The 11133-nt window shown below is 42.3% G+C and overlaps 2 protein-coding genes across 2 annotated transcripts in view; both read left to right on the plus strand.

Moving 5' to 3' along the window:
* CFAP70 (cilia and flagella associated protein 70) overlaps positions 1–6456 on the plus strand; it is a 102214-nt gene extending 95758 nt beyond the window's left edge. The window contains exons 25-27 of the mRNA XM_028109739.2: positions 3582–3683; positions 4213–4260; positions 6187–6456. Coding sequence (XP_027965540.1) covers positions 3582–3683; positions 4213–4260; positions 6187–6267 — 231 coding nt within the window. The 3' untranslated portion in view covers positions 6268–6456. The remainder of the gene's footprint in view (positions 1–3581; positions 3684–4212; positions 4261–6186) is intronic.
* A 1136-nt stretch (positions 6457–7592) lies between these two features.
* On the plus strand, positions 7593–11053 carry MRPS16 (mitochondrial ribosomal protein S16). The gene is made up of 3 exons (XM_028109670.2): positions 7593–7788; positions 8230–8490; positions 9167–11053. The coding sequence occupies exons 1-3, from the start codon at positions 7776–7778 to the stop codon at positions 9298–9300; spliced, it is 408 nt and encodes a 135-aa protein (XP_027965471.1). The 5' UTR covers positions 7593–7775; the 3' UTR covers positions 9301–11053.
* The last annotated feature ends 80 nt before the right edge of the window (positions 11054–11133 follow it).

Below are 11133 nucleotides of genomic sequence, written 5' to 3' on the forward strand. Positions count from 1 at the left end.
ACACAGGGACTGTCCCAGGCCAACTGGGACATATGATCATTTATACATAAGCTATGTGCTCCCCTGTTCCACCTTCCCAGAAAGAATATAAAACATTTATAGCTGTTAGAAAACTGACAGCACTGTCAAAAGTACAAGAAACTAGCTATACAGACTATTCAACATAAGTCATGCTTCTGTTTCTTTGAATAGCATAAACAATATTTTCATTGAGATAGAAACTAAAACAAAACAAAACAAAAACTGTGAGTTAAGCCTGACCACTAAGATGTCCAAGTAACCCCTGTTCCCCATCAATATTTTAGTCATACTATACCTATGGATATACCATAATTATTTGGCCAGTCTCTCTTATTGGGCATGTTGTTAGTTTCTACAGTTATACTACTATAGATGAACCTGAGATAAACATTCCTGGACATAAATCTCTGTGCTTAATTATTTTTATTTCCTTAGGATACATCCTTAAAGAATGTAGAAAAATTTAAAAGTCTTTAAATTATAGTGTCAGTTTGCCTTCTAGAAAGGGTGTATACTGATTTATACTCTGCCAGGAAGTATGAGAGCACATTTCACTGTTACCTTATCAACAGTGGGCATTATCATTTGCCAACTTGATAGGTATCTTAATTTGCATTTTCATCACTAATGAGGTTGAAATATGTGATACACATATCTCTTTACTTGTGAATTATCTGCTCATACCTTTTCACTTCATTGCTATCAGGCTTACTACTTTATCACTTTACCCTTACCACCTTACTGACACTTCTGACAGAAGTTCCCTTAACATCCTAATCGCTAAATGCCATAGACACTTAGATGAATTTCTGGCTCTTAACCCTGTTAACTACTTTCTTCCTGAAGCCCTCTCCTCCCTTGACTTACACAATACTTCATTCACATCCTTCCAGTTCTATGCCTTCTTCTCTGGTACCTCTTTCTCAGCCTTTTTTGCTGGCTCCTACCCTTTTACCTACCATAATTGTTGGGTCCTCCCAGGTCAGCCCTCTTCTACTGTCACCATATTTATTCACTCTAAGAAAAAAATACACCCAGCCCAGTGGCCTAAACTACCACTCGTGCCCTAATGAATTCTAAACCTTTAATGCATGACACTTTTCAAGTTCTGACCTTTATATAAAACAGTGTAATGGACAGCTCCATTTTCATGGTTCCCTAGATACCTTAAAATGTGCATAACTGAGGGCGCCTGGGTGGCTCAGTTGGTTAAGTGACTGCCTTCGGCTCAGGTCATGATCGTGGAGTCCCGGGAGCAAGTCCCACATCGGGCTCCCTGCTCAGCGAGGAGCCTGCTTCTCCCTCTAACCCTCCACCCCCCATGTACTCTCTCTCTCATTTTCGCTCTCTCAAATAAATAAATCTTTAAAAAATGTGCATAACTGAAATATAACCTAACTTAACCCTGAAGGATTCTCACATTCCTTAAGCCTACACTTTCTCCTGTATTCCGTGTCTTGGTGAATGGGACTGTAATGAACCTTATCAACCAAGGCAGAAACTTAAAAAGTATCCTAGTCTGCTTCTCCTGTTCCTTTTAATTAGGCATCAAATATCCTATTGATTTTGTCTCCTAAATGTCTCTTGAGTCTATAGTCTCCTCTCCATCCCTATTTTTTTTAAAGATTTTATTTATTTATTTGAGAGAGAGAGAATGAGAGATAGAGAGCACAAGAGGGAAGAGGGTCAGAGGGAGAAGCAGACTCCCTGCTGAGCAGGGATCCCGATGAGGGACTCGATCCCAGGACTCCAGGATCATGACCTGAGCCGAAAGCAGTTGCTTAACCAACTGAGCCACCCAGGCGCCCTCCATCCCTATTTTTATAGCTCCAATTCAAGCCCCATCCCTTCTCTATCTGCTAGCATGATCTCCTGTCCTACCTTAATCCATCTCCCACATTGTTATCAAAGTGGTCTTTAAAATAGGCAAATACTGTGTTACTCCCCTACTTAAACTCTTCAATGGCTACCCCTTGTTTCAGAATAAAATTCACATTCCTTTGAATGAATGTATATGACCTGGTGCCTAACTCTTTAGTTTTATCACTTACTTTATTTTCCCTAATCTCTCTCTTTTCTCCAGCCCACATGCATACTTAAACATTTCCTGACCACATCACACTCTCTTATGCCTCCATGCCTTCGTATCTGATATTCTTTTTACCAGGAATGCCTTTCTTCACCTCGTATAGCTAATACACTCCTATTTATCCTTCAGGACTCACTTTAGTAATATTTCCTCTCAGAGGCTCTCCTTTAAGTCCAGGGTACAATTATTCCCATTTTCCTATGTCCCTCCACTAGATCTATATCTGCTTTTATTATAGAAATGTTTATTGTGTAGTGGAACTATTTATGTGTTTGCGTTTTCTTTTTCTTTATTTTTTTTACATATCTGTCAGTGAACTCTTTGAGAGGTTGTATTTTATCTTTTTATTCACAGTATGGAATAAATTCTTAGCAAGTAAAACTGATTGAATAATACTGATTGAATGATATTGGTTGAATAATATTGGTTGAATAATGAATCAATACATTGATTGAATATTGAATCAATATCTTAGAGACATTTAAAACATGGACCAAAGTATAGGCATTGCTGAAAGGCCACTCTTCATATTGTTTCAGGCCTAGAAACCCATAATTTTCTTTTCAAAACAGAAAAAAATGGAGAGCTACTATACTGGTGAGAGGAGTGCCTTATTTCTTCCTTAGGTGATCTTTTGGAAGATTTTACAAAGCAACCTCACTTTTAGGAAGTAGCAATGATATCCATGTGTGCAGAGCTCAGGGAGCATTCTAGAGCCTGAATATTGTATTGATTACTCAAGATTGTGCTATTAATAACTAATATTAGTATTTTGACAGGCTAATAGGACTTTAACCTTAAGAAAGGGATGCACAGGAGTGCCTGGGTGGCTCAGACGGTTAAGCGTCTGCCTTTGGCTCAGGTCATGATCCCAGGGTCCTGGGTTCGAGCCCCACCAGGGAGCCCGCTTCTTCCTCTCCCTCTACTGTTCCCTCTACTGTGCTCTCCTGCTCTCTCTGTCAAATAAATAAATAAATAAAAAGAAAGACAGGGATGCACAAGAAAGGGATGTTATTTGGACATAATGTTTTCAGCTAAACTGACAACAAATATATCTGACATCCTACTGTGTGTGGGGAAATCACTGAACAATGCACGCATGGTAGTGAATACTTCTGGTTTTCCAATCCTGGCACCTGAAGCTCCATGGTTCATGGATGCCCTGATGGAACTGCTGTAGAGGGAAGGAGGAAGAGAGGGGTGTAAGTTGAGAGCCTAGCAGGCGGGACTCCAGATTTCTCTACTTGGCTTTTTAATCCGAGCAGTTCTTCTTTTAACATGTTCATATATTGGGCTACCACATAAAATTTTGTTTGAAGAAAAAGTTCTGAGCTAAAATTTTAAAAAGTTGAAAACTGTATAGGTCACATTACCAATGTTATTTGGACATAATGTTTTCAGCTAAACTGACTCCAGCTGGCTTAAGGGAAAACTGCTCTGACTTAACTCACACTTTTCTCTTTCTATCAAGCTGGAGGAGCTCACAGAGGCTGAGGATGCTCTCTCTGAAGCCAATGCGTTGAACAACTACAATGCTGAAGTATGGGCATATCTGGCTCTAGTCAGCCTCAAAGTGAGTGTTTATTAACCTTACACAGTGCCATTTTAGGGCAAAGATGTAAGGAAGTAAGTGAGGCAAGAGATAGGTAGATGGCCATTAATGCATGATAGTTGAGGTTTAATGAGCTTCAGATTTGGTCATTGTACTGATGAGGGAGGAGAGGCCCAGTCTGAGAAGCTGTTACTTGGAATGTGCTCAAAAATCATACACTCACGTGTTTGTCTGGAAAGGAGATTCTAGGGATGCCTGGTTGGCTCAGTTCGTCAAGCATCTGCCTTTGGCTCACGTCATGATCCCAGGGTCCTGGGATCGAGTCCCACATAGGGCTCCTTGCTCAGCGGGGAGCCTGCTTCTCCCTCTGCCTGCCGCTCCCCCTGCTTGTGCTCTCTGTCAAATAAATAAATAAAAATATTTTAAAAAAAAACTTAAAAAAAAGAAGGTATGGAGTCCTCTCTTTTGGTAGAAATGTTTGTGGCAACATACTTTCCCACTATAACGTTTATAATATGTCATTATCACCAGCTGCTGCTCTTTTTTTCAGGCTGGACGGCAACTGGAAGCGGAGCAGGCCTATAAGTACACAATGAAGGTATGATGCAGAGACCTCTGCTGTTTGTCTGTACTGTACTGAGGTTGGGAAACTGGGAAGAAGATGCTGGCTGAATTCAGGACTTTACAGCATTCCATCGTTTCATGATGTGAATATTTTTCTAAAAGCTTTTCTTAGCATCTTTGCCATTATCATAAGGCTGCTGGGTTTGGAATAACCCACATATTACTATGGGGGATTTTTTTCTACCTCTTTTTTTTTTTAAGATTTTATTTACTTGAGAGAGAGCACAAGCTGGGGGTGGAGGGCAGAGGGAGGTGGAGAAGCAGGCTCCCTGCTGAGCAGGAAGCCCCATGTAGGGCTCAATCCCAGGACCCCGGGATCATGACTGGAGCCAAAGGCAGACACCCAACCAACCGAGCCACCCAGGCGCACTGTCCCCCCTTTTTTAAAAGATTTTATTTATTTATTTGAGAGAGCAGAGCTAGAGAGAGAACACGAGTGTGTGTGTGGGGGGGGGCGGTTTCTCCCTCTTTAGAGAATTTGGTTTAATGGAAAGACAGATGGCCAGGGAGTTAGTAGATCTGAATTATGGTCCTAGTTTTGCCACTAACTCTACTATGTTAACTTCTTTGAGCCTCATTTTCCTCGCTTGTAGACTGAAGGTATAGGTCAACAAACTTTGTGTAAAGGGAAAAATAGTATTTTAGGCTTTGTGGGCCAAACTGTCTCTATTGTGCCTATTACCCTCTGCCCTTGTAGTGCAAAAGGAGCCATAGACAATACATAAGCAAATGAGCATGGTTGTGTTTCAAATAAAACTTTACTTAAAAACAGCAAGCTAGATTTGGCTCATGAACAGTAATCTGCCAACCCCCGGTCTATTCTACTATGAATTACAGTTCATAATTTGTGGCTTAAACAAATTAGTTTTATTTTTCTCATCTAATGAAAAGCCCAAGACTGGTACCAGAGCTCCACCATGTCACCAGAGACCCAAACTCTATCTTTCTGTTCCACCAATCATAGCATGCAGTTCCCATCCTTCACAGTTGCAAGACAGGCATTGTAACTCAAACCACCATATACATGTTTCAGGCACAATAAAGAACAAAAGGGAGGAAAGAACAAAGAGGACATGCTAGATATTTCATCTCCCTTCAAGAAGCAATGACTTTATGGGGATAAAAGATATAGCATAGGGAATATGGCCAATGGTATTGTAATAGTGTTGTGTGGTGACAGATGGTAGCTATACTTGTGAGCACAGCGTAATGTACAAACTTAAGATCACTATGTTGTACACCTGAAACATGGTGTGTCTACTCATGAAAAATAAAGATGTTTAATTCACGTGTACATAGTATTTGATGATAAAGAAAATCATTTCCAGAGGAAGGTTTACAGTTCATTGGCCACAACTGGTCATAAGACTACCCCTAGCTCTAAGGGAAGAAGGAAATGGAACTTTGTAGCTGGCTGCATTCCTGTCCTGAAAAGAAACGAAGATTTTGTTAGAAAGAAAGGAGAGTGGGTATTCAGTAGGCAACTAGCTATCTCTACTACACATCTAGAGGCTAAAAATAAATTCAGATCTATTATCTTTGTTTTGTGTGTCTTTGATTCCTGTGACTTGACAAACTGGAATACTGTAGTCAAGATAGACTGGGTGATAATGTGAATTCTTTTAAAAATACTTTATTAAAGTTATTTAACAAAAAAATACACAAATTGTAAATGTTCATACTACTTGAAGTTTCATAAAGCGCACATGTCCATGTAATCAGCACGTCCTGAGGTCTTTTAACGGAGTTACCATGAAATAGGGAATGATAAGGGAATATAAGAAGAGCCCAATTTCAAGCCAAGGAACTATATTCTCTAACTGTGTCCCAGTAAATGAGGGGTCTCCACATAGGTATATCAGGTATGATATGTATCCTCCCCTTCCTTCTTCTTATGCAGCTGAAACTAAAAGATAAGGCTCTGCTTGCAGAAATCCACATGGTACAGGAGACGGTTGGCTTTGGAAATCCATCTTTCTGACATCCTTCCAGCTGAAGAATATTCTGTGTGGGACTCTGAGCTCCTTTCCTTCCCAGAGAGATTAAGCCCTGGACATTTCACCATATGAGGCCTGTGGATGGAAAATACCATAAACAGAAACCCATTCATTTCCACTGGCTATTTTACTGGATGGCTAAAATACCGGATATTTTACAGGTTGACAGTAAACTGAGTAACAATAAAAAATGAAAAAGATTCAAAATTCATCAGTGTGGTTCTGGAGTTATTAAGGTCTACTGAGGTATATGTAAGAATATAATTATTTATTTACATAAAGTAAAGTGGGTTCATTATTAGGGTTTCTGGTAAAAACTTATCAAGTCATTCCTGGAAGTCAACTTCTAAGGTCTCTGGCTAGGTTCACTTCCTGGAACTTGAGAATTAAGGCATCAATTTCTAAGGTGGGCCTAAAGGAAGACTGCTATGCTGGGTCACTGTATTGGGACAAACATATTAGTTGTGGCCAGACCCTTTGGATCCAGTGATGAACAGAGCTCAACAGAGAAGTCTTTGCTGAAGGTGGAGGTACTGACTACCTCTAACCACGGGTATCTTCATGGATCTAAATCACAAGGGCTCCAAGAAGAGTCCATTAACTTATAGATGCAAAACTCCTCTCAACTGAGGCCAGTATTCTAGGGCTAAAGATGACAAAGGAACCATACTTCACTCCTGTCCTCCTGGATCACTGCATAGCAAAACCAGGAATAAAGACACCTCTTAATTTTTTAAAGAAGGTGCAGAGAATAGGAGGGAAGTGGGAGAACAGGAGGGAATGTGGAGGCATATTAATAAACAAGAAGAATAAAATAAAACCTGCGTTCATTTATAGCCCGTGTATAGTCTTGGTTCTAACGCTACTTCCTTTATGAAGTCTTCCTGAGACACCAAGAAGGTTATCAGGTTCACCTTGTCCTCTGCTCCCCCAGGACTGTGTAGTGACCACCTTTATTGACTCCGGTGTAAACTCAGCGTCTCCCCACTTAGGACTGAGTTTCCTAGGGGCAGGACAGCGCCCTTTCAGCTAGTTCTCAGCACTGCACCTCGGCTCTAACAAGTGCAGGATGGATTTGTGCAACACTTAAGCACTTCTGGCCGCTCCCTGGGATTCTCCCAATATTCCTCACTTCATCAGGAACCCACAGTCCTGCGCAGGCCGAGAACACCCAGACAGTCCAGCTCGCACTACGACCCCCAGCTACACGCAAACTGCAGCGCGCCTTTTTTGCGGCAGTTTAAGGCACGTTAGGGTTCACGGCGTTGCATTATGGGAAGTGTAGGTGCTGGAAAGCGGAAGGGCCGGGGCGAGCGGAGTCTTCGCTTCCTGCACCGGGGCGCTAGGGCTTGGGTTGGGGGGTGGTGAGGTCAGGGGTGTCGCAGTGTGGACTTCTCCGCGTTCTTCCACCGCCGCCCTCCCCGCCGAGGCCGTAGAGCCGATCGGTGGCGGGCGGCAGCGCACTTGGAGGCGCGGCAAGTGGCGCTGCACCATGGTCCAGCTCAGTGAGTGCCCTTCCCGGCGGTCGCGGGGGCCGGGGGAGGGGCGTGTGGGACCCGACGAAGCAGCTCTCTTAGTCGAGCTGGAGGCAACCCGAACGTGAAACAACCACACTGCCTTACGTTTGTCTCTCTCCTCAGGTTTTTCTCACTTAATCCTTCCTCAACTTATGAGACAAATGGCATTCGGTTTATAGACTAGGCAGCTGAGGCTCCGTCGTGGTCACAGAGGTATTAAATGGCAGGCTGGTGTTGAGCGGATTGAGGAGGTAGTCATTTCTGGCTGAAGTGCATGAGAGGAGTTTCACGAAGAATATACTATCTAAACCGGGTTGACAGTAATTGGTTGGATGTAAGGATGTTTCAGTTGAGGAAGGGGCTTGTTTTATCTACCTCATTTTGCTCATTTTATATACTCTGTTCTTGTGTTAACTTATTTCTCTACAGCTACTGTCCTGTGCAGAGCCTACCGCGGAGGCCATTTAACCATCCGCCTTGCCCTGAGTGGCTGTACCAACCGGCCCTTCTACCGCATTGTGGCTGCTCACAACAAGTGTCCCAGGGATGGCCGTTTCGTGGAGCAGCTGGGCTCCTATGATCCACTGCCCAACAGTCACGGAGAGAAAATCGTTGCTCTCAACCTAGACCGGATCCGGCATTGGATCGGCTGTGGGGCCCACCTCTCTAAGCCTGTGGAGAAGCTTCTGGGTAACTCACCTCTAGCCTTACTTCATTGAGGGGATTTTAAGGTGAAGTCAGTTTCAGGATGATAAGAGTTAGGAATGATTTTCATTACCTTAGGCTGCTCAGGGCTAGAGTGAAAGCTGAAGTTGTGATCTAAATGTCATTTTGACTGGAGACCCCTTTTGTGGACTCTTATGAGACTTTTTGGGTGAATGGGATTTTGTACTGTAAATAGGAATAGTGTGTCTTGAATGGCTATCTGTCCATTTATCTTTTTTTTTTAAAGATTTTATTTATTTATTTGACAGAGACACAGCGAGAGAGGGAACACAGCAGGGGGAGTGGGAGAGGGAGAAGCAGGCTTCCCGCTGAGCAGGGAGCCCGATGCGGGGCTCGACCCCAGGACCCGGGGATCATGACCTAAGCCGAAGGCATACTTAACGACTGAGCCACCCAGGCGCCCCTATCTTTTTTTCAAATAACGACATTAGCTTTAGGAAGTAACATCCATTATCTCCTTGTAGTAAATGAAGGGGAGGGAGTTAGGGGAAGAGATATGACAGTTTGGCGAGAGAGGAGCATGTTTTAAATCAATGCTGTAAGTCAGGTCTCTGTTAGACCTCAGCTCTGTGAGGCTAAGTTCCCAGGGAAACATTGACTTATACCATGTTATAATGAATGAAAATCCTGTTGCTTTTAGGTCTTTCTGGCTTTTTCCCTCTGCATCCCATGATGATCACAAATGCTGAGAGGCTGCGAAGGAAACGGGCACGCGAAGCCCTTTTAGCATCTCAGAAAACAGATACAGAGGCTACAGAAACAAAAATGAGCTGACTTCAGTGAGCAGAGCATTGGGGAAAAGGTCAACACTTAAAACACTTGTGCAGAGCTCTTAGTTTTATTAGATTTGGAGGTCAATAAATGGAGTTTCTTGAGTCACCCATGCTCTTCTGTCCTGAGCTGGACTCAGGGAGAAATTTGTTCTTTCTGACATAGAGCTGGGTCTAGGTACTGATTAGCTTTTTTAGCCTTCATCTGGAAAAGACAGTAGCTCTGGGGTGTGTTGGATTTTGGGTTGGGCCCTGGATCTCTCAGACAACTTTACAGTCTGCTGCCTTCCAATACTTCCCTGTCTGAAAGCTCCCAGCAAGTCTATCCATGGTCCATCTATGAAGTTCCTTCCTTAATCATCCCACTAGCTCAAGAACAATTACTTTGTTTTGCTTGCTTGCTTGCTTATGTATGTATGTATGTCATTGTAGAGTTACTTTCTCTTGTTTGACCCATAATCTCAAATTTACAAAGGTAGATTTTTTTTATGAGCTTTTAGGCTATAATAGTATAATTTTTAAGAATGAGAAAATGGAAGAAAGGTAATACCGAAGAGTACGTTCGTACATTCTTGACCCTTTACAAGTAAGGCTATTCATGAGGATTATTAGGTGTCATGAAAGTGGGTAAAACTCCATTTTGTTGATGGGAGGCTGAGGTTCAGATGTGGAAAGTTGCCCAATGCAATCTATTTTCATTTGGGCAGAGCTAAGATTCAGACCCCAATATGCATTACTGGAGAGCCCTTTCCATTGTCTGCGGCAGGGTGAGTGTGAGATGAGCAAAGATGAGCTTTTCAAAAGTCCACTTGAAAAGCCAGTGATAGAAATGAGGTTTAGGTGTCATGAGTTTGGTAATATAAATGACTGGCTGTGCCCCAAGCCCAAAATGTCATATCTGCCTCACCAGAACTGCAGGACAGTAACAGTCATGATCAGAAGATTTTAGTGCACACTCTGTGTAATACAATTTCAAATTCTGGCATAAGACTAGGATACAGAGTTTATAGAGGAGACACTAAAGCCCTATCAATGTACCAACTTATTTTGTTTTCTGGGTTTTATATATTGAGGACAACCCTCATTATGGGGTCAAGTCTCTCCCAAGATTGTCACTGGTTAGCCTCCCTTGCTTTGAGGGGACTTTGAAGGCAGGGCAGGCTGAGAAGAACTGACTACCTGGATTAGATTGTGGATCTGATCATGGATCTGGGAAAGAAAAATGCTATGAAAACCATGGGAACTCTGGAGAGTTTAAGGTCTTTGGATAAGCTTTAATTGGTAGAGCAAAGAAGAATGATTATGAAAAGTATTGACCAGTGAAGGGAACTGCTGGGAAATGGGTTAAGGTAAGGTATTATTTTGAGCTATTGAGTTTCTGCCAACTCAAGTATTCACTTTGTTCCCTGGTCTATCCTTACTCTGATCTGTATACACATGCTTCCTGTGTGAGTGCATCCTGTTCCCAATAATCCGGTTTTCTCTAGCTCTAGCCTTGCTCTGGATTTCTCCAGAGCACACAGTTTCTCACCATCTTTTAGTTGATTGCATTAGTTTATGTTGCTATCACCTCAAATCCAACATGCTCAAACCTAGCTCTTCATTAAAAAAACAAAAAAAAAGCCTTTGTTTCAGCAGCTTTATTTTTACTCAGATGAGGGTTTGGGTCATGTCACCTTAACCAAAGTGGAAGGTGATTAAGAACTGGAAGATGATTGGCAATGATTCTTAATAAATGTTACAGTTTTTAAAAAGTATTTTGCGCCTTTGTTTACGCTTTTTTCTTGCAGGAATTAGGAAAGTACTTACCTAGGAGTCCCAACCTGTAGGTTGCAAA

The sequence above is a fragment of the Eumetopias jubatus genome, unplaced genomic scaffold (assembly GCF_037043125.1).
Source record: "Eumetopias jubatus isolate StellerSeaLion01/CBP00866 unplaced genomic scaffold, mEumJub1_p1.0 scaffold_17, whole genome shotgun sequence".
Lineage (NCBI taxonomy): Eukaryota > Metazoa > Chordata > Mammalia > Carnivora > Otariidae > Eumetopias > Eumetopias jubatus.

Excerpts from the sequence above, each read along its gene's own strand:
- MRPS16 (XM_028109670.2), top strand. Across the intron at positions 8,491-9,166 it reads GCCTGTGGAGAAGCTTCTGG|GTCTTTCTGGCTTTTTCCCT; the intron begins GTAACTCACCTC and ends TGTTGCTTTTAG.